General features: G+C 44.8%; 1 protein-coding gene and 1 long non-coding RNA gene across 2 annotated transcripts in view; both read left to right on the forward strand.

The window, feature by feature from the left end:
• LOC141073990 (uncharacterized) overlaps positions 1-24997 on the forward strand; it is a 344900-nt gene that overhangs the window by 115939 nt on the left and 203964 nt on the right. The gene's annotated exons all lie outside the window — the stretch shown is intronic.
• The window catches only part of LOC141073949 (uncharacterized), a 101394-nt gene continuing 96388 nt past the window's right edge, over positions 19992-24997 (forward strand). The window contains exon 1 of the mRNA XM_073561478.1: positions 19992-20144. Within this exon, the coding sequence (XP_073417579.1) occupies positions 19992-20144 (153 nt within the window). The remainder of the gene's footprint in view (positions 20145-24997) is intronic.

Below are 24997 nucleotides of genomic sequence, written 5' to 3' on the forward strand. Positions count from 1 at the left end.
GAATGGTAACATAACACAATCTAGATAAACATATAATCAAAACTTTAGATGGGACAGCAAAAAAACAGCTTACAGTCTGTAAACAGACACATCCCTTGGTCCCTGGGTGGGCTAATCTAATGTCTTCCGCTCTGCATTCTGGGAGAGATTGTGTCACGGGATAAAGACTAAACTAGGACATATATAAAACTTACCAGAAGGAGCTCGGTATTGACACAAGACAAGCAGATCTGAGCTAAGGAGAAGAGAGTGTATATAAGATATGCACATGATAAAATAACGCCCTTATGCTACTTTCACACTTGCGTTTTTTTGCGCTGCGTGCGCACGACCATGCGCACGTCAGAGCACCCATAGACTATAATGTGTTTTTGGGTGAATTTTGTGCGCATTGCGAGTGCATGCATTTTTTTGAGACAGGTCGGACGCACAAAAAATGCCACAGGATGCATTTTGTGCGCCCGGGCGCACACTACAAAAAAACGCATGCGCATACAAATGCGTACGAACGCATGACTATGCGCACCCATGTTAAGTATAGGGGAAAAACCGCATGCGCAAAAACGCAGCGCAAAAAAACGCAAGTGTGAAACCAGCCTTACAAAGTGACTTACAAGAGGGAATTTATCATGAGATAAACTTTCCCCAGTCCCGCATGCTCAATGCCTCGGGGTGATCCTCGACTCTGCCCTCTCTTTCAAGCCACATATCCAAGCCCTTGCCTCCTCCTGCTGACACAAACGCAAAAATATTTCCCGGATCCGTACATTCCTTGACTACGAAGACACAAAAGCACTAGCGCATGCCCTTACCATCTCCCACCTTGACTACTGCTACCTCCTACTCTCTGACCTCCCCTCTAGCACTCTTGCACCACTCTAATCCATCCTACACTCTGTTGCCAAACTAATCCATCTATCTCCCTGTTATTCTTTAGCCTCTCCTCTATGCCAAGCCCTTCACTGGTTTCCTATTGTCCAGAGGCTCCAGTTCAAAACCCTAACTATGACATACAAAGCCATCCACAACCTGTCTCCTCCATACATCTGTGACTTGGTCTCCCGGTACTTACCCACACGCAACCTTCGATCCTCTCAAGATCTCCTTCTCTACTCTCCTCTTATCTCTTCTACACACAACCGCATACAAGACTTCTCCCGTGCTTCCCCCATACTCTGGAACTCTCTACCTCAACACATCAGACTTTCCCCTACCACAGAAACCTTCAAAAAGAACCTGAAGACCAACCTCTTCCGACAAGCCTACAACCTGCGGTGATCCTTAGTCTAGTGAACCGCCACACGACTAGCTCTACCCTCTCCTAGTGTACCCTCACCCGTGTCCTGTAGACGGGGAGCCCTTGCCGGCAGGGTCCTCTTGCCTTCTGTACTTGTGTGTACCTTGTTTTGCTCATGTTGATTGTACTTGTCCATATTTGTAAAGTGACATGGAATAAATCGTGCTATAAAAATGTATAATAATAATAATAATATTAATGAGATGAATTGAAGCTTGAAGTCAGGTTTTTTTTGGGCTGCATTATTGTTCTTTGCACCAAATTTTAAGTGCTGCACGAAACGGTACAATCTTGGTGATTTTTTTATGTGCGAAAAATGGAACAAAAGCCTCAATAAATCTCCAATGTTTCCTGTAAATTCTAGCTATGTGTAACTATAAAACTGCTCTTCAATGTGAACCTGCATTGGAGTTCAGGCTGTGTTATCATCACGTTTGATGTATACGCATTGGTATACTTTCTTTTAACCTGTACAGAAAAGCAATGGAGACGCATAACACCTAGACTTTTATTTTTCCCCAATAGAAGTCTAGTATGCTGTAAAGTTTCTATTGGTTGACAATGGTCATTTCTACCTTCACTACTTCTAACAACTGGATGACCCACTAGAGACAATGCAGAAGATCCACCTAACCTCGCAGCAATCTACCGTCCATCTATAAACAGTCTTTAGCTTCACATTTTCCACAGGATTGGTCATTGTGATTGGTGGGAGTCAGACAGATTGGATCCCCATAGATCCAGAGAACAGGACTCTGAAATATCACGATGAACAGTTGTGGCCTCCATCACTCAGTTCTTTGCCTGGATCACAAAGTTATCATTCATGAACAAAAGTGTCTAAATGATAGCAGTATGCCACCTGCTTCAAGCTAACAGCGGCAAACCATGCAGCCATGATGGGACCCGTGAGTGTGTGTGGGGGGGGGGTGTCAAGCAACATTGCCCTCCCTGTGCTGGTGGCTAAATTTCACCAGTATCTGCATCCGAGGCCAATACAGTGGAATTCAATGGTAGAACTGTATTCAGTCTGTAGATCTGAGTGTCAGCACAGAAGGCACAATGATGAGACTAGATCGCGCCTGCACAGACGGGTGAAGGGCATTGGAGGAATTGGGCTGCGTGAGAACATTTTTAAACAATTTTGTCAGTGAATTCTTTTGGAATGGAGCCAGCATGCTGAGAAGGGGCAATCATACTGTGTGTGCTGTGGATGGAATTGCGGGGATCACCATACTGTGTACATAGTTATGGGGACATCATGCTATGTGTGGGGGCCTCAATTTTGTGTAAGGGGACTGTGTGGGTAATCTAACTGTGTAGGGAACTGTGGGGGAATCATACTTTATATTGGAGGCAGCTGGGACCATCATACGGTGTGTAAGACTTTGGGGGCCATCACATTGTGTATGGGGTACTGTGGGGGCCATCATACTGTTTTGTGGGGCTGTGGAGGCATCATACTGTGTGGGGGGATGTAGAAGATTCTTACAGTGTAGGGGCCTCATAATGTATGTGGGGGAAGACTGTTGGCATCATACGGTGTTGGGGGCACTGTGGGGACAACATACTGCGTTGGAGGGGGCTGTTGCAGTATCATAATGAATGGGGTGTGCAATGGTCACATCATACTGTGTTAGTGGTTGTGGGGTCATGATATTATGTTGTGGACACGGTTGCAGCATCATACTGTGTTAGGGACACTGTAGAGTCATCCTACTGTGCACGTGTTGGGTATTGTAGGGGCACATTGTGTGAGGAGTTCACTGTGGGGGAATTGTACTGTGTGTGGGAGGGGGAATTTTTGAGGGAATCATACTCAATGAAGGCCATGGAAGGCATATTGTACGAGTGAGAACAATAAAGGGCTGACTGGCGGTATTACTAGCAGATCCTGTCATCACACGCACTGAGCAGTGTCCCATGCACAACCTCCATTTGCCAGCTCACCCCGTATATGCCATGCACAACCTCCATATGCCAGACCACCCTGTATATGCCACACACAGCCTCCATATGCCAGCTCACCCTGTATATGCCACACACAGCCTCCATATACCAGCTCACCCCGTATATGCCACACACAACCTCCATATGCCAGCTCACCCCTGTATACGCCACGCACAACCTCCATATGCCAGACCACCCTGTATATGCCACACACAGCCTCCATATACCAGCTCACCCCGTATATGCCACACACAACCTCCATATGCCAGCTCACCCCTGTATACGCCACGCACAACCTCCATATGCCAGCTCACCCCTGTATATGCCATGCACAACCTCCATATGCCAGCTCACCCCGTATATGCCACGCACAACCTCCATATGCCAGCTCACCCCTGTATATGCCATGCACAACCTCCATATGCCAGCTCTCCCCTGTATATGCCACACACAACCTCCATATGCCAGCTCACACCTGTATATGCCACACACAACCTCCATATGCCAGCTCACCCCTGTATATGCCACGCACAACCTCCATATGCCAGCTCACCTCTGTATATGCCACGCACAACCTCCATATGCCAGCTCACCCCTGTATATGCCACACACAACCTCCATATGCCAGCTCACCCCGTATATGCCACACACAACCTCCATATGCCAGCTCACCCCTGCATATGCCACGCACAACCTCCATATGCCAGCTCACCCCGTATATGCCACACACAACCACCATATTCCAGCTCCCCCTGTATATGCCATGCACAACCTCCATAAGCAAGCTCACCCCTGTATATGCCATACACAACCTCCATATTCCAGCTCCCCCTGTATATGCCATACACAACCTCCATATTCCAGCTCCCCCTGTATATGCCACGCACAACCTCCTTATGCCAGCTCACCCCTGTATATGCCACACACAACCTCCATATGCCAGCTCACCCCGTATATGCCACACACAACCTCCATATGCCAGCTCACCCCTGCATATGCCACACACAACCTCCATATGCCAGCTCACCCCGTATATGCCATGCACAACCTCCATATGCCAGCTCCCCCTGTATATGCCACGCACAACCTCCATATGCCAGCTCACCCCGTATATGCCACACACAACCTCCATATGCCAGCTCACCCCTGCATATGCCACACACAACTTCCATATGCCAGCTCACCCCGTATATGCCACACACAACCTCCATATGCCAGCTCACCCCTGTATATGCCACGCACAACCTCCATATGCCAGCTCACCCCTGTATATGTCATGCACAACCTCCATATGCCAGCTCACCCCTGTATATGCCACGCACAACCTCCATATGCCAGCTCACCCCTGTATATGCCACGCACAACCTCCATATGCCAGCTCACCCCTGCATATGCCACGCACAACCTCCATATGTCAGCTCACCCCTGTATATGCCACGCACAACCTCCATATGCCAGCTCACCCCGTATATGCCACACACAACCACCATATTCCAGCTCCCCCTGTATATGCCATACACAACCTCCATATGCCTGCTCACCCTGTATATGCCATACACAACCTCCATATGCCAGATCACCCCTGTATATGCCATGCACAACCTCCATATGCCAGCTCACCCTGTATATGCCACGCACAACCTCCATATGCCAGCTCCCCCTGTATATGCCACGCACAACCTCCATATGCCAGATCACCCCTGTATATGCCATGCACAACCTCTATATGCCAGCTCACCCTGTATGTGCCACACACAACCTCCATATGTCAGCTCACCCCTGTATATGCCACGCACAACCTCCATATGCCAGCTCACCCCGTATATGCCACACACAACCACCATATTCCAGCTCCCCCTGTATATGCCATACACAACCTCCATATGCCAGATCATCCCTGTATATATGCCATACGCAACCTCCATATGCCTGCTCACCCTGTATATGCCATACACAACCTCCATATGCCAGATCACCCCTGTATATGCCATGCACAACCTCCATATGCCAGCTCACCCTGTATATGCCACGCACAACCTCCATATGGCAGCTCCCCCTGTATATGCCACGCACAACCTCCATATGCCAGATCACCCCTGTATATGCCATGCACAACCTCTATATGCCAGCTCACCCTGTATGTGCCATGCACAACCTCCATATGCCAGCTCCCCCTGTATATGATACGCATAACCTCCATATGCCAGATCACCCCTGTATATGCCATGCACAACCTCCATATGCCAGCTCCCCCTGTATATGCCACGCACAACCTCCATATGCCAGCTCCCCCTGTATATGCCACGCACAACCTCCATATGCCAGCTCCCCCTGTATATGCCACGCACAACTTCCATATGCAGCTCACCCCGTATATGCCACACACAACCTCCATATGCCAGCTCACCCCGTATATGCCATGCACAACCTCCATATGCCAGCTCCCCCTGTATATGCCACGCACAACCTCCATATGCCAGCTCACCCCTGTATATGCCATGCACAACCTCCATATGCCAGCTCACCCCTGTATATGCCACGCACAACCTCCATATGCCAGCTCACCCCGTATATGCCACACACAACCTCCATATGCCAGCTCCCCCCTGTATATGCCACACACAACCTCCATATGTCAGCTCACCCCTGCATATGCCACACACAACCTCCATATGCCAGCTCCCCCCTGTATATGCCACACACAACCTCCATATGCCAGCTCACCCCTGCATATGCCACACACAACCTCCATATGCCAGCTCACCCCGTATATGCCACACACAACCTCCATATGCCAGCTCCCCCCTGTATATGCCACGCACAACCTCCATATGCCAGCTCCCCCCTGTATATGCCACACACAACCTCCATATGCCAGCTCACCCCGTATATGCCACACACAACCTCCATATGCCAGCTCACCCTGTATATGCCACGCACAACCTCCATATGCCAGCTCCCCCTGTATATGCCACACACAACCTCCATATGCCAGCTCCCCCCTGTATATGCCACACACAACCTCCATATGCCAGCTCACCCCGTATATGCCACACACAACCTCCATATGCCAGCTCACCCTGTATATGCCACGCACAACCTCCATATGCCAGCTCCCCCTGTATATGCCACACACAACCTCCATATGCCAGCTCCCCCTGTATATGCCACGCACAACCTCCATATGCCAGCTCCCCCTGTATATGCCACACACAACCTCCATATGCCAGCTCACCTCGTATATGCCACACACAACCTCCATATGCCAGCTCACCCTGTATATGCCACGCACAACCTCCATATGCCAGCTCACCCCTGTATATGCCACACAACCTCCATATGCCAGCTCACGCCTGTATATGCCACGCACAACCTCCATATGCCAGCTCCCCCTGTATATGCCACGCACAACCTCCATATGCCAGCTCCCCCTGTATATGCCACGCACAACCTCCATATGCCAGCTCCCCCTGTATATGATACGCATAACCTCCATATGCCAGCTCCCCCTGTATATGCCACGCACAACCTCCATATGCCGGCTCACCCCTGTATATGCCACGCACAACCTCCATATGCCAGCTCACCCCTGTATATGCCATGCACAACCTCCATATGCCAGCTCCCCCTGTATATGATACGCATAACCTCCATATGCCAGATCACCCCTGTATATGCCATGCACAACCTCCATATGCCAGCTCCCCCTGTATATGCCACGCACAACCTCCATATGCCAGATCACCCCTGTATATGCCATGCACAACCTCTATATGCCAGCTCACCCTGTATGTGCCATGCACAACCTCCATATGCCAGCTCCCCCTGTATATGATACGCATAACCTCCATATGCCAGATCACCCCTGTATATGCCATGCACAACCTCCATATGCCAGCTCCCCCTGTATATGCCACGCACAACCTCCATATGCCAGCTCCCCCTGTATATGCCACGCACATCCTCCATATGCCAGCTCCCCCTGTATATGCCACGCACAACCTCCATATGCCAGCTCACCCCTGTATATGCCACGCACAACCTCCATATGCCAGCTCACCCCTGCATATGCCACGCACAACCTCCATATGTCAGCTCACCTCTGTATATGCCACGCACAACCTCCATATGCCAGCTCACCCCTGTATATGCCACGCACAACCTCCATATGCCAGCTCACCCCTGTATATGCCACGCACAACCTCCATATGCCAGCTCACCCCGTATATGCCACACACAACCTCCATATTCCAGCTCCCCCTGTATATGCCACGCACAACCTCCATATGCCAGCTCACCCCTGTATATGCCACGCACAACCTCCATATGCCAGCTCACCCCTGTATATGCCACGCACAACCTCCATATGCCAGCTCACCCCGTATATGCCACACACAACCTCCATATTCCAGCTCCCCCTGTATATGCCATGCACAACCTCCATAAGCAAGCTCACCCCTGTATATGCCATACACAACCTCCATATGCCAGCTCACCCCTGTATATGCCACGCACAACCTCCATATGCCAGCTCACCCCTGTATAAATCCAAATCATTGCTGACGGCACCATCGACGTAGCCAGTTGTTCACCTGCAGAATCTTATTCCACCTCCTTGTTCCATGGCCATCCACTGGGAGGATGGAAGAGAAGACCACCTGCGCTCCCAGTTCTTTCACTTTCTTGCCTAAGTCTTCAAAGTCTCTGCAGATGGTTTCCAGGTCGTTTCTTTCGGTGTCATTTGTCCCCACATGTAGTAGCAGGAATGGGTAGTCATCTGTAGGTCTGAAGAGTCCTGATATCCTGTCAGACACATCTTTAATTCTTGCACCTGGAAGACAGCACATTTCTCTTGAAGTTATATCCGGTCTGCAGATAGCGGCCTCTGTTCCTCTCAGCAGGGAATCCCCCATGACCACCACTCTCCGTTTCTTCTTCACAACATTTTTATTTCTCCATCCAGGAGGACTCTGAAGGCGAACAAGGTTGCTGTTTGTTGGCAAATTCTTATCCTGATGTATTTCTTCATCGTTTTCCTGCATCTTCTGCTTAGGAAAACAATAGCCAAAATCCCACTAGCTGTTGACATAAGCCTAAATTAGATTATGGTCCAGGTACATCACAAGACATTGCAAAGTATTGGGGGAAGGAGACATGGTTAATTTACAGCGAATACAACCAGAGAAAATTAAAATGACATATTATACAAAATACAGGACAGGACAAAACTACAAATCATGACAGTGAGTATGCTTAAACCTTCTTTCCTCCAGACGTAGAGCATGCCCCCTAGTCCCCGTCACAGGTCTAAGAGTAAAAAGATCAGTAGAAAGGTCTTTGTATTGTCCCTGCATATATTTATACATTGTAATAAGATCACCCCTAAGCCTATTTTCTATTATTCTTCGTCTGCTAAAAATAGTCATCTGGTTAATTAAGATACAATGTGGTAAAAAATAAAAAAAAAATATATAAGTTCAAATTACCCCCTTTTCGCCCCATTGAAACTAAAACAAAACGCCACATAGGTTTTTTTGGTCACTGCAACATTGCATTAAAATGCAAGAACGGATGATCAAAAGATCGTATCTGCACCAAAATGGTATAATTAAAAACGTCAGCTCGGCACACAAAAAATAAGCCTTCACCCAACCCAAGATCATGAAAAATGGGGATGCGACGGGTATCGGAAAATGGAGCAATTCTTTCATACTTTACCTAATTAAGATGAGTTATTTTTACTGATAAATATTTGTTTTGGGTCATTTATTTTCTGTTTGTATTTGGTTTATTCTATAAAACTCCCATATAATATTCTCACCTTGAATTTATCCTATAAAACTCCCATATAATATTCTCACCTTGAATTTATCCTATAAAACTCCCATATAATATTCTCACCTAGAATTTATCCTATAAAACTCCCATATAATATTCTCACCTTGAATTTATTCTATAAATCTCCCATATAATATTCTCACCTTGAATTTATTCTACAAAACGCCCATTGTTATAATTTTATACTAAAGTTCTATGAAGCCCGATGATGTGGGTCAGAAATGAAGACAAACACGGTATATCACAGTTCAAGATGTAAATATCTATTGATAGAGATATGAACTTCCGGATAACAGATGCAAACTGCAATGTTACAGATAAGCAGGCAATAAGACAGTCTTTAGAGTAGGCAGATATAGTAGTACAGACCGAGGGTGTGAGTATGAGTCCAGCAATGCAGGCTCCAGGGCCCTGGGCCTGGAAGGCTCCTAATGGAGGGCAGACCGTAGCCGAGGTGGGTGCAGAGCCGGAGTAAAGCAACAGAGTCCTTTCGTGGTACATAGATCAAAGCGGGTGGGGTATCCCGAAGATTAGAAGAAGCAAGCAGGTTGCAGGTCCTTCCAGCTTGGCAGCAAGGTACAAGATACACAAGCAAGGCATAGTGTGCAGAGTTCCCTTATATATACAGCAGACAGGAAAACAAGGAGTATCAGACAGGAAACAAGATGGCCCCGGTGAAGCCAGCAACTCCATTTTGGTTAAGGGCAGAATCCAACCGAACTAAGGGCAAGAGCAGACACAACAAGTGCACAGTCCCAGTCCTTACATTACTCGCCTCTTTAAAGATGTCCTGTGGATGATCTTATATCTGGTTTATTGGGGTATCTGCTGTGGAACTGTCTGATCAGACGAGAAGCGTGAATATTCTCCAGAGGTTCCCAGGAATTCTCTTCAGACGAATACCCTTGCCATTTTACCAGATACTGGAGTCGTCCCCTATGAATCCATGAATCGATGATCCTCTCCACGATGAATTCCTCCTGCCCGTCAACGAGAATTCGATCAGGAGGAGCAGATGTGCGCCCGGAGAAAGGATTTGCCACTACCGGTTTAAGCAGGGAAACGTGAAAGATGGGCTGTATCTTTAAAGAACTAGGCAACTTGAGTCGACAGGCTACAGAACTCACTATCTTGCTGATTTTGTACGGACCAACATATTTCTGCCCCAGTTTAGATGTTGGGACCTTGAGTTTCAAGTTCTTTGTTGAAAGCCAAACCATGTATCCTACCTTGCATGTGGGTACTGGCTTGCGGAATCTGTCTGCTGCCTTTTTGTATCTCTCCTGTGCTGTGGCCAGCATCTGCTTCAGAACTTCCAGATTCTCCGGTAGAGATGAAATGCGGTCGGCTACTGCAGGCACAGACATGTCCATTGGAAGCCGAGGAAGAATACTGGGATGATATCCCTTATTAGCAAATAATGGAGACATTTTGGTGGATGCACTCTGATTTATTATAGGTGAATTCAGTCAACGGGATCAAACTCACCCAGTCATCTTTCAGGTGACACACATAGCAACGCAGATACTGCTCCAAGGTCTGGTTGGTCCGTTGCGTTTGGCCATTAGACTGCGGGTGGAAAGCAGATGACAAATTTACCTTGATGTCGAGAGCAGAACAAAAATTTTGCCAAAATTTAGAAGTAAATTGAACCCCTTGTCAGATATTACTTCATCCGGGACTATATGTAATCGAAAAATATTTTGTACAATGAGGTCCGCTGTCTGTTTGGCCATCGGTAACCTGGTACTCGGAATGAAATGAGTAGCTTTGGTTTGTCGGTCAACCACTACTAGAATCATGTTCTTTCCTTGGGATGTTGGCAACTCTACAATAAAATCCATTGAGATAGACCCCCAGGGATGAGAAGGAATAGGAAGAGGTTGCAATAGTGCAGTAGGTGAGGAGGGAGGGCCTTTTGATCTGGCACATACCGCACATGATGACATGTACAGTTGAACGTCTTTCCGGAAAGTCAGTCACCAAAAGAAACGAGACACAAACTCCTGAGTTTTCTGGATTCCTCTATGACCGTTGATCTTAGAGTAATGCATTAGTTTTAATACTCTTAATTTTATTGTTTCCGGGACATATAGAAGTTGTCTCTGAAACCAAAGGCCATTCTTCAAGGTTAAATTTACCTGAGTAGGTGGTTGAATCAGCAGTGAATCTGTGGCGTAGGCCTCCTTAATATCCTTTAATAGGTCTTGATTGTGCAGCACACTTGTGAAGTTTCGTTCTCACAGTATGGTCCTTGGAGGTGAAGCCAAGGTTACATCATCCGAATGAATCCTGGACAGAGCGTCGGCTTTCCCATTGTGAGAACCTGGGAACCTGGTCTATAGGAAATAATGAAATCAAACTGATTAAGAAATAGATTCCCCCGAGCTTGTGTGGGTTTTAGACACCTTGCCGACCTCATGAATTCAAGATTTCGGTGATCTGTGAGCACAACAGTCTGTTGAAATGCCCCCTGTAGCAGGTGCCTTCATTCTTTAAGTGCAGTTATAATAGCCAACAAATCTATATTCCCAACATCGTAATTTTTTTCAACAGGTGACAACTTTTGGGAGAGAAAAGCACAGGGGTGTAGAAGATCTTTCTCACCTGTTCTTTGCTAGAGTATGTCCCCTATAGCACAGTCTGAGGCATCCACTTCCACTATGAAGGCCCAATCTGAGTCCGGATGCACGAGGATAGGGGCCGAAGTAAATTTAGCCTTCAATTTAGAGAATGCCAGTTGTGCCTGTGGTGACCAAACAAACGGCGTCTTCTTCTCTTGTATCCGGACCAGGGGAAGAGTCTTGAGGAGATCATTTGCATATTCCCAGTGCTTTCTGGGATAAGTGAAGAGTCTCCGCGAGCTCAACGATCACTGGGTTTTGGCCGTTGCAGCTGAAAAGAGGAAATCGGAAAACCAGGGGAAGAGTCTTGAGGAGATCATTTGCATATTTCCAGTGCTTTCTGGGATAAGTGAAGAGTCTCCGTGAGCTCAACGATCACTGGGTTTTGGCCGTTGCAGCTGAAAAGAGGAAATCGGAAAACCAGGGGAAGAGTCTTGAGGAGATCATTTGCATATTCCCAGTGCTTTCTGGGATAAGTGAAGAGTCTCCGCGAGCTCAACGATCACTGGGCTTTGGCCGTTGCAGCTGAAAAGAGGAAATCGGAAAACCACGCGCCTATCGGCGCGCAAATTTTGGCTCATCTTTCATCCTTTTTAAGAAATCTCAATATGGAAGAGGCCAGGAGCTGCATTTCTTGCTACATGTTCACAGACCTACCAGTGGAAAAGCCAAACTTCACATGCCACAAATGCAAGCTTGTGTCCCTGTTGGATGAAAAGTTGCAAAATCTCGAAGAGAGGTTAGCTACATTGAAGATCATTAAGGAAGGTGAAGAGTTCTTGGACAGAGCAGAATTATCTCTTCAGGTTACAGAAAGAGAAGAAATTCGAAGTGCACCTGAAGAAACAGGGGAATGGAGACATGTGACCCAGAGAAGCAGGAGGATCAGGAGGCAGTCAGCACCCATACTGCTCAGGAACCAGTACCAGGCTCTCACGCAGGAAAACAATGAAGAAATACATCAGGATAAGACTTTGCCAACAAACAGCAACCTTGTACGCCTTCAGAGTCCTCCTGGATGGAGAAAGAAAAATGTTGTGAAGACGAAGCGGAGAGTGGTGGTCATGGGGGATTCCCTGTTGAGAGGAACAGAGGCCACTATCTGCAGACCGGATATAACTTCAAGAGAAACGTGCTGTCTTCCAGGTGCAAAAATTAAAGATGTGTCTGACAGGATATCAGGACTCTTCAGACCTACAGATGACTACCCATTCCTGCTACTATATGTGGGAACAAATGACACCGCAAGAAATGACCTGGAAACCATCTGCAGAGACTTTGAAGACTTAGGCAAGAAAGTGAAAGAACTGGGAGCGCAGGTGGTCTTCTCTTCCATCCTCCCAGTGGATGGCCATGGAACAAGGAGGTGGAATAAGATTCTGCAGGTGAACAACTGGCTACGTCGATGGTGCCGTCAGCAACGATTTGGATTTCTGGATCACGGAGTGAACTACTTATACGATGGACTACTTGCTAGAGATGGGGTGCACCTTACGAAGACTGGAAAGCAGGTATTTGGAAGTCGCCTTGCTACACTTGTAAGGAGAGCTTTAAACTAGAACAACATGGGAAGGGAAGCAAAAGACCAGAAAAAGCCATACACCTGACAAATGCTATTGAGAACTCTGCTATTAGAAGTGGAAAGGAAGAACAAAGACAAAAGAATCTAATTAATAAAAATATTGGAGAAAGAGAAACCAATCACAAACTAAAATGTTTCTATACTAATGCACAAAGCATGGGCAACAAACAAGGAGAATTGGAACTACTAACACAGGAAAAGAAATATGATGTCATTGGAATCACTGAAACTTGGTGGGACAATACACATGATTGGAATACAAGACTAGAAGGATACAACTTATTTGCAAGAATCAGACTTGATAAACGAGGAGGAGGTGTCGCATTGTATGTTAGAAACGCGTATATCTGCACAGAGATTGAAGCTTCAGAGACTGGGAGTTCTGTAGAAACTGTTTGGGTAAGAATACAAGGACAGAACAATGGAAAGGACACCATTGTAGGCATTTACTACAGGCCGCCTGTGCAAGCTGAAGATATGGATGAACTCTTTATGCATCAAATGGCCAAGTTCTCCAAAAAATATGACATAGTTGTCATGGAAGATTTCAACTATCCAGACATTTGTTGGGAATCTCTCTCAGGCAAAACTAACAGGTCAAGGAAATTCTTATCCTCTCTTGCTGACAACTTTATCTTCCAAAAGGTAGGGGAGAAAACAAGGGGAACTGCTACCTTGGATCTAATCCTTATAAACAGGGAGGAAATGGTTGAGGAGGTAAAAGTGGCTGGGACCCTAGGAGGTAGCGACCATGCTATTTTAGAATTTTGGATAACTAGAGGAGGAAGACCTCTGAAGACTCAGACTTCAAGATTAGATTTCAGAAAGGCAGATTTTAAGGGATTCAGAAAGAGAATTGGAGGGATCCAATGGCTGGATATCCTTAAAGACAAAAATGTCCAGGAAGGATGGGAAATCTTGAAAAATGAAATTCTCAAAGCACAGTTGTTAACAATTCCGAAAAGAGGGAAGAATAGGAAGCATTTAAAGAAACCAGGATGGATGAACACAGAACTTAAGCACATGCTAAAAAGGAAGAAAAAAATGTTTATAAAATGGAAAGAGGGAGGCATATCTAAAGAAGAATATAATGCTGTCTGCAGAACTTGCAGGGCACAAATCAAATTATCTAAAGCTGAAAATGAATTGAGGCTTGCAAGAGATGTCAAAAGCAATAATAAAGGATTTTGGGGATATGTCAAAAGTAAAAGAAAAGTCAAAGATGCTATAGGATTTTTACAGGATGAAAATGATGAAATGGTAAGACAGGATGTTGAGAAGGCTGAACTTTTAACTTCCTATTTTGCATCTGTTTTCTCTCAGAAAGGAAATGTAACATCAACTGTTCTTCACTGTCCTATTAAGGGAATAGAAGAATCCAGGATATCTATAAACAGAAAGATAGTGAGGAAACACTTAGCTAACCTAAATGAATTCAAGTCTCCAGGTCCAGATGAATTACACCCCAGAGTACTGAAGGAGATAGCAGAAGAAATTTTTGAACCCCTCTCCATAATCTTTGAAAATTCTTGGAGAACAGGAGAAGTGCCAGAAGACCGGAGAAGAGCAAATGTTGTTCCTATCTTCAAAAAGGGGAAGCAGGTGGACCCAGGCAACTACAGTATAGGCCGGTGAGTCTGACTTCTATACCAGGAAAGATCTTTGAACAAATTATTAAACAACATGTATGTCAGTACCTGGATAAGAATGGAGTGATTAAGCAGAGTCAACATGGGTTTGTTACTAATAAGTCATGTCAGACTAACTTAATTTCCTTCTATGACGGAATCACTGATTGGGTGGATCAAGGAAATGCTGTAGATATAGTATATCTTGACTTCAGCAAAGCATTTGACAAAGTCTCTCATACAATCCTTATTGAAAAAATGATTAAGTATGGAATGGACAAGGCAACTGCTAGGTGGATTCATAACTGGCTTAGTGATCGGACCCAAAGAGTGGTTGTAAATGGCTGCACATCCAGTTGGAAGAATGTCTCAAGTGGGGTACCACAGGGCTCTGTCCTGGGCCCTGTATTGTTCAACATCTTTATCAACGATTTAGATGAAGGAATTGAGGGTAAACTGATTAAATTTGCTGATGACACAAAGCTAGGAGGGATAGCTAATACTAGAGAAGAGAGAGAGAGGATTCAAAAAGATATAAATAAACTGGAGAAGTGGGCAGCAACTAACAAAATGGTTTTTAACAGGGAGAAATGCAAAGTTCTACATCTGGGCAATAAAAATGAAAAAAGCATATACAGAATGGGAGGAATAGGGCTAAGTGACAGCACATGTGAAAAAGACTTGGGTATACTAATAGATCACAGACTGAATATGAGTCAACAGTGTGATGCAGCAGCAAAAAAGGCAAATTCAATTCTAGGATGTATTAACAGAAGCATACAGTCTAGATCACGTGAAGTCATTATTTCCCTCTACTCCTCTTTGGTCAGACCTCATCTGGAATATTGTGTCCAGTTTTGGGCACCTGTTGTGAGTTCATTTTCCCCTTCATTACTGAGGCCCGAGGAACTCCCTCTTCTGGTAAAGAATAGTTGTGAGCCTGATTATCAAACACCTGAGGCTGATGATGACTGGCTGAGTGGAGTTACTGACTGGATATAAGGCTGCCGACGCCCTTCTGCCCTGCGGTTGATTTCTCTGTGGGATCCTTGGAGACCAGTCTGAATTCCTGCTCCTCTAAAGCTAAGTTTGCTGCTCGGCCTTTTGCTTTGGTGCTTTGACTTTGTTTTGCTTTGTTTTTCTGGATTTCTGCCATTCCCTGCTGGGGTGTGCTGAATTCATTTAGCTCTGTCTTCTGAAAATACCTGAGTGCTGATTTAGTTTTGAAGCCTAGCTGCTTCAGGGCCTTTTTCATATCAGCTTGTTGGTTTATGTCTTTGATAGGGTTTTGGCAGATTGCAGACAGCAGCCTTCCTGTCCTTTCCTATCTAGGTAGTTTTGGGCCCCGTCTTTGCTCAGTCTATCTTTCTGTCTGTGTTAGTATTTTCAACTTGCGTCACCGTCATTATATGTTGGGGGCTGCCTATTGCTTTGGGGTCTGCTCTGGGGCAGTTTAGATTTCCCCTTTCTTTCTTTAGGCCTATGTAATTCTCCGGCTGTGATCGAGGGGTCTAGGGCATCGTAGGAACCCCCCACGGCTACTGCTAGTTGTATTGATAGGTTCAGGGGTCTGCAATCGGATAGTTGCCAACTTCTCTGGTTTTCTGGACTTAGCTTGTATTTCTGCTTTTGTCTCCTACGGTGACTCATTCATAACAGGCACCACATTTTAAAAAAGACATCAACAAACTGGAGCAAGTTCAGAAAAGAGCGACCAGAATGGTGACCGGTCTGCAAACCCTGTCTTATGAGGAAAGGTTGCAGGATTTGGGAATGTTTAGTTTGCAAAAGAGAAGACTGAGAGGAGACTTAATAGCTGTCTACAAATATCTCAAGGGCTGTCACATTGTAGAAGGATCAACTTTATTCTCATTTGCACAAGGAAAGACTAGAAGCAATGGGATGAAACTGAATGGGAGGAGACACAGATTAGATATTAGAAAAAACTTTTTGACGGTTAGAGTGATCAATGAGTGGAACAGGCTGCCACGCGAAGTGGTGAGTTCTCCTTCAATGGAAGTCTTCAAACAGAGGCTGGACAGACACCTGACTGGGATGATTTAGTGAATCCTGCTTTGAGCAGGGGGTTGGACCAGATGGCCCAGGAGGTCCCTTCCAACTCTACGATTCTATGATTCTGGGTCAATTGAGTAATGGGTGCGATGATGTCTGAAAAGGTTTTAATGAACTGCCTGTAAAAATTGGCAAATCCAATGAATCGTTGAACCTCCTTCACAGACCTGGGAATTGGCCATTCTTAAATGGCTTGCGTCTTGCTCGCATCCATGCTGAGACTCTGAGAAATAACATACCCCAAAAATTGCATTTCCGTTTTGTGAAACTCACATTTCTCCAGTTTGATGTATAACTGATTTTGCCGTAAACGATCCAGAACCATTCTCACGTGCTGCTGGTGCTCTTCTATATTGCTGGAAAAAATCAAAATGTCATCCAGATAAATCACAACAAAAATATTGAGTATATCCCTAAAAATATCCTTTGCCAGATGTTGGAATGTAGCTGGTGCATTGCGCAGGCCAAAAGACATAACAAGATACTCATAATGTCCATATCATGACCAAAAGGCTGTTTCCCACTCATTCCCGAGACGAATCCATACTAAATTGTAAGCACCACGGAGATCTAATTTTGTGAAGATCTTGGCGTGTCGCACCCTCTCGAGTATTTCAGGAATTAGCGGAAGCGGATAAGAGTTCCTGATCGTAACTTTGTTAAGTTCACGGTAATCGATACATGGTCGAAGAGAACCGTCCTTCTTTTTGACAAAGAAGACTGGAGCACCTGCTGGGGAGGAAGATGGTTGTATAAATCCCTTCGCTAAATTTTCGTCAATATACTCTTTGAGAGCTTTCAATTCTGGCCCAGACAAGGGATAAATATTCCCAAATGGAATCACAGCACCGGGAAGTAGTTCCACAGGGCAATCGCATGGCCGATGTGGTGGCAATTTGTCTGCTTTCTTTTTATCGCGTACATCCGCAAAATCTTGATATTCAATTAGTAATTCTAACTCACCTGTGATGGCTGACCTGAGAAGTTAATTCTCCAGATGGTGTCTGTTTACTTGGAAACTGCAATTCTTTCATCCTCCAATCGATAGTTGGATTTTGCTGTTGTAACCATGGTAACCCTAGAATTATAGGAAAGTGAGGGGAGGAAATTAGCAAAAATGATATTTTTTCAGAATGACCCTCCCCCATACGAATCTTCAGAGGTGTTGTTTGAAAGTCTATTGGTCCGGACACCAACGGGGACCCATCCATGGTTTCCATTAACACCGGTGAACGTCTCTTCTGCGAGTGTATACCATGTTTTTTAGCGAATGCAATGTCCATGCAATTGCCGCTAGCCCCAGAATCAATCATGGCCTTACTAGTAATCCAACAAGATTGCACCCAGATCTCAATGGGAATAGTATAAAGTGTGTCCTTTCTGACCTCACCGTAGCAGTACTTATTGGAAATACTACCCCACCCACAGGTGATGATGCTTCTGAACAAGAATCAGAGAAATCTGGGGTCTCGTCCAGCATCATTTCTCTGCAAGTATTTGACTGAGAGCAAACAGAAGATCGGAAAAGTCACATTCGATTACCGCAGCTGCGGACTTGCGATTTTTTCCGGGACAGACCGAGATGTAGTGACCCGATCTTCTGCAGTAGAAACACAAATTTTCTCTGAAGCGATGTTCCTTGCGTGCGTCGATGTTACGCCTCCGAACCGCATCACTCATAGGTTCAGACTAAGCCGGAGAAGACGGCTTGTTTTAGGTTTCCCTGGAGGAAGATGGGAGGAATATGGGGTTATTATGATTGGCCTCCGCCCACCTCTCTTGCCGACGCTCCGTGAGACAAATATCTATCCGGATACAATGATTTATAAAGTCAGTTAAATTAGGAGGTGATTCACCCCGAGCCAGTTCATCTTTAAGGGTATGTGCACATATAGTTTTTTGTCTCTGCGGATTTTGTAGAGAAAAATCGCAGGAATTCCGCAGGACAAAGTGCTGCGGTTTTTCTGCGGTATATCTGCGGTTTATCTGCGGTTTTACACCTCATAATGGATGAGGTGTAAAACTGCAGCGTTTCTGCACCAAACAATTGACATGCTGCGTTTTGAAAACCGCAGCAAAACCGCGCGGAAAAAAACGCAGCATGTGCACAGCTTTTTTTTATTTCCACAGGAAATAAAGGTACTGTACAATGCAGCAGAATCTGCTGCATTTCTGCAGAGCCAAAAACGCTGCGGAAACGCAGCAGAAACCGCAAAGTGTGCACATACCCTAATAGTAGCAGACAAACCCCTCCTGAACACTGCATATTTTGCTGAGTCACACCATGTAGTGTCCAGCACCCACCTCCGAAATTCCATAGCATATTCCACCACAGGACGCTTTCCTTGACGAAGTGTTAATAATGCAGCTTCTGCCGTGACATTACGGTTGGGATCATCGAACATCTGACACATGGCAGCAATAAAGTCATTTAGAGAATTCAAACATGCATCATTGGTTTCAATCAGCGGATTTGCCCAGGCTAAAGCTTTGCTTGTCAGCAGCATTATCATGGTTAACACCTTGTCCCGTTCGGTTGCGAACTGAGCCGTATGTGCAGAAAAATACAATTGACACTGGTTCAGAAACCCACGGAATTTCTCTCTTTCTCTACCAAACCTGAATGGTGGGAGTTTGGGAAAAACCGGACCTGGAGCTGGAACAGGGGCTGGAACCGCAGCTGCGGCTGTAGTCTCCACATTTGAGAGGCTATAGCCTGGATAGAAGTATCAGCCACAATTACATTGTGATTAGTTTGGGACTAATGCCCCCAGCATGGTCTTAATCGCCTGAAGCTCTCCATGCAGTCCTGTGACAAATGAGCACAGCTTTTTCACCCGTGTCTCCATTGTATCTGACCCAGTGAGCTCCATCTTTGAGGCTTGTGTATTCTGTTATAATTTTATACTAAAGTTCTATGAAGCCCAACGACGTGGGTCAGAAATGAAGACAAACACAGTATATCACAGTTCAAGATGTAAATATCTATTGGTAGAGATATGAACTTCCGGATAACAGATGCAAACTGCAACGTTACAGATAAGCAGGCAATAAGACAGTCTTTAGAGTGGGCAGATATAGTAGTACAGACCGAGGGTGTGAGTATGAGTCCAGCAATGCAGGCTCCTAATGGAGGGCAGACCATAGCCGGGGTGGGTGCAGAGCCGGAGTAAAGCAACAGAGTCCTTTCATGGTACGTAGATCAAAACAGGTGGGGTATCCTGAAGACTAGAAGAAGCAAGCAGGTTCCAGGTCCTTCCAGCTTGGCAGCAAGTAAGGTACAAGATACTCAAGCAAGGCATAGTGTGCAAAGTTCCCTTATATATACAGTAGACAGGAAAACAAGGAGTATCAGACAGGAAACAAGATGGCCCCTGTGAAGCCAGCAACTCCATTTTGGTTGAGGGCAGTATCCAACTGAACTAAGGTCAAGAGCAGACACAACAGGTACACAGTCCCAGTCCTTACACCCATATAATATTCTAACCTTGAATTTATTCTATAAAACTCCCATATAATATTCTCACCTTGACTTTATCCTATAAAACTCCCATATAATATTCTCACCTTGAATTTATCCTATAAAACTCCCATATAATATTCTCTTCTTGAATTTATTCTATAAAACTCCCATATAATATTCTCACCTTGAATTTATTCTATAAAACTCCCATATAATATTCTCTCCTTGAATTTATCCTATAAAACTCCCATATAATATTCTCACCTTGAATTTATCCTATAAAACTCCCATATAATATTCTCACCTTGAATTTATCCTATAAAACTCCCATATAATATTCTCACCTTGAATTTATCCTATAAAACTCCCATATAATATTCTCACCTTGAATTTATCCTATAAAACTCCCATATAATATTCTCACCTTGAATTTATCCTATAAAACTCCCATATAATATTCTCACCTTGAATTTATCCTATAAAACTCCCATATAATATTCTCACCTTGAATTTATCCTATAAAACTCCCATATAATATTCTCACCTAGAATTTATCCTATAAAACTCCCATATAATATTCTCACCTTGAATTTATCCTATAAAACTCCCATATAATATTCTCACCTTGAATTTATCCTATAAAACTCCCATATAATATTCTCACCTTGAATTTATCCTATAAAACTCCCATATAATATTCTCACCTTGAATTTATCCTATAAAACTCCCATATAATAGTCTCACCTTGAATTTATTCTATAAAACTCCCATATAATATTCTCACCTTGAATTTATTCTATAAAACTCCCATATAATATTCTCACCTTGAATTTATCCTATAAAACTCCCATATAATATTCTCACCTTGAATTTATCCTATAAAACTCCCATATAATATTCCATCCTTGAATTTATCCTATAAAACTCCCATATAATATTCTCACCTTGAATTTATCCTATAAAACGCCCATATAATATTCTCACCTTGAATTTATCCTATAAAACTCCCATATAATATTCTCACCTTGAATTTATCCTATAAAACTCCCATATAATATTCTCACCTTGAATTTATCCTATAAAACTCCCATATAATATTCTCACCTTGAATTTATCCTATAAAACTCCCATATAATATTCTCACCTTGAATTTATCCTATAAAACTCCCATATAATATTCTCACCTTGAATTTATCCTATAAAACTCCCATATAATATTCTCACCTTGAATTTATCCTATAAAACTCCCATATAATATTCTCACCTTGAATTTATCCTATAAAACGCCCATATAATATTCTCACCTTGAATTTATCCTATAAAACTCCCATATAATATTCCATTCTTGAACGCACGCCGCGTGCATCATGCTTTTGTACAATCTGTGAATAATATATATAGGTTCTCCTCATCTGAGTTATTTTTCATTGTCAACAACATACGATTTTCCTGTAATTCATTTCTCACACTCTCAGTATAATAATGACTTTTCCCTGTGTGGGATTTTTGATAAAAAGGTTGACAACTAGTTGGACAACCCCTTCTCATTCCTCATGTTTGGTCTTGTTAAAATAAAAACACTTACACAAACCTCCCATGCTGGCTCCGTTTCAGTGGTGTCGGCACTTGTGTTCTTCTGTCTCTTTTGAGGTTGTTACATCATGTGAGCCCTGTGCCCAATCAGCGCTGACGTCACTGTCCCCACCTTTGGACAAATCAAGCATCATGAGGCCGCCAGAGAGCAGCCGCAGCCCTGGCTTCATGTTGATGTCCAATACGTCCGAAGGCAGGAACAGTGAAGCTGCCGGTGATTGGGTGCAGGGCTCGTGTGATGTGAGAACCTCACATAAGCCCCAGGACAGTGAGTCTCAACACCACTGAAGTGGAGCTGGCACGCCAGCGGAGTATGAGTGTTTTTATTTTAATGAGGCCAAACATGAGGAATGAGTTCACTGAGAAAAACAAATATATATATATATATATATATACCGTATTTTTTGGACTATAAGACACACCTAGGCTTTAGAGCAAGAAATTAGGAAAAAAAATTGAAGCAAAAAATGTAGTCAATTCTGTACTTAATATCCCCTATCCTGGTATGCATGGCCCCCTCATCCCTACCCTGGTATGCATGGCCCCCTCATCACTACCCTGGTATGCATGGCCCCCTCATCCCTACCCTGGTATGCATGGCCCCCTCATCCCTACCCTTGTATGCATGGCCCCCTCATCCCTACCCTGGTATGCATGAATCCCTCATCCCTCCCTGTTGTGAATTCACTTTCTGGCCTACCTCTGATTACTAGTGAAGGTAGTGGAGCTGGTTCTCTTTCCGGGCTCCCTCTGGTGGCTACTGGAAGTAATGGAGCTGTACTAATTAACAGTGGCCTGCCACCTGATGATGAGGATGACTGGATATCTGTAATTTCTGACTGGATTTAAGACAGCTGACTCCCTCTATCCCTGCTGGTGACTTTTTCCTGCCTCCTGAGGTCTTAGTTTCCAGCTCAGTCCCTGCATGCTCAGCTAAGTGCTCTTTTGCTATTGTTCACATTTGATTTGGTTTTGTCTATTTTAGGTTTGTGTGGTCAGCCAGCCCCGGTGGGGGCTGTGCTGAATTTCCATCCTTATGTTACTGTTTGTGCCAGTTTGTTTTTGTCCCTTATTAGATTGTCCTCTTTTTGCTCTGCTTTCAGAATATACCAGAGTGCTGATATAGTGGGCGAAGTCTAGTGACTTCAGTATTTTTCTATCAGACGTGTTGGGCATTTTTTGCAGGGTTTTTTGCATGATTGCAGACAGAGTCCTTTCCTGTCCTGTCTAGTTAGTGTGGGCCCCATCGTTTGCTCAGTCTATTTTCCTACCTGCGTTTGTGTTTTCATCTTGTCTCACCGACAATATATGTTTGGGGGCTATCTATTCCTTTGGGGTCTGCTCTGGGACAGTTTAGATTTCCCCTTTCTTGCTTTAGGCTTATTTAGTTCTCCGGCTGTGTCAAGGCGTCTAGTATCATCGTAGGTACGCTCCACGGCTACTGCTAGTTGTGTGGATAGGATCAGGGGGGGTCTGCAATCCGCTTAGTTACCAACCTCTCTGGTTTTCTGTGGCTTGGTCTTGCTTTCCTCCTCGGTGACCCAATCACAACACCTACCCTGGTATGCATGGCTCTCTCATCCTTATCCTGGCATGCATGGATCCCTCATCCCTACCCTGGTATGCATGGATCCCTCATCCCTATCCTGGTATGCATGGCCCCCTCATCCCTATCCTGGTATTCATGGATCCCTTATCCCTACCCTGGAATGCATGCCCCCTCATCCCTACCCGTTATGCATGGCTCCCTCATCCCTACCCTGGTATGCGTGACCCCCTAATCTCTATCCTGGTATGCATGGCCCCCTCATCCCTATCCTGGTATGCATGGCTCCTCATCCCTACCCTGGTATGCATGGCCCATCAACCCTATCCTGGTATGCATGGCCCTTGATCCTTATCCTGGTATGCATGGCCCTTCATCCCTATCCTGGCAGGAATTATCACTCTCATCCCTATACTAGTATGCATGGCCCCATCCCTACCTGGTATACAGGGCCCCCATCTTATCCTGGTATGCAGGGCCCCATCCCTATTCTGGTATGATTGACCCCCATCTCAGTCCTGATATGCATGGCGCAATCCTTATAATTGGCCACCACCCCCATCCTGGTATGCATGGCCCCATCAGAAAACATTAAAAAAAAAACAAAACACAAAATATTACACTTACCTACAGGCGCTCCCTCGCAGCGTCTGCTCCGGTGCCAGCAACTGCTTTATGCTTGTAAGCAGCACATGGCAGGGACGACATGCATTGCTCACAAGCAGAGCACAGCTGCCGGAGTACTCGCTGGGACTGTGCGCACAGAGAGCAGTGAGCATTCATTCCTCTTCAGTAGCGCGCAGTGTCAGCCACTGGCTTCCTGCTGCTACCGGTGGTCACGTGTGCCACTGCTTAAGAGAAATGAATATTCATTGGATTCATTCATTCATCAGAAGACTATTTATTATTGATCAATATTTAAGTGGGACTAGACGAAGAAAACCCTAAAATCATGTATCATGTTAACCGAAACAATCAGAAAACTAGCCACATATTGGCCGATCCCAGACCTCAAACTATATACTGTGTAAGTTTATAAGCCACTCCAGTGTCAGGAATAGATAGTATGTGACAATACCGTATATACCACTCAGGGAACACTTACCTTTCAGAGATAATTTCCATATTCATACTAAATAATGGCACAGATCTCCCAGACATTATGATTGCACATATCCCTAGTCTTTACAACGATATTGCACTCATTCCCTGACAGACAGCAGCATGGCCATTAGTTAGAAGCTGCTAATGATCTTTGGAGCAGGTAAGTTTTCCCTGAGTGGTACATATTGGGCCGACTGAAGACTGAGTTTAGTCTAGGACAATTTGTCTGCACTACTAATTATCAGCAGTTACATTACCAAACTAGGGCAGTCCCTATAGGAGAAAACACAAGAATTATA

Source organism: Dendrobates tinctorius, unplaced genomic scaffold (genome assembly GCF_039654945.1).
Source record: "Dendrobates tinctorius isolate UK_male_01 unplaced genomic scaffold, ASM3965494v1 ptg000321l, whole genome shotgun sequence".
Lineage (NCBI taxonomy): Eukaryota > Metazoa > Chordata > Amphibia > Anura > Dendrobatidae > Dendrobates > Dendrobates tinctorius.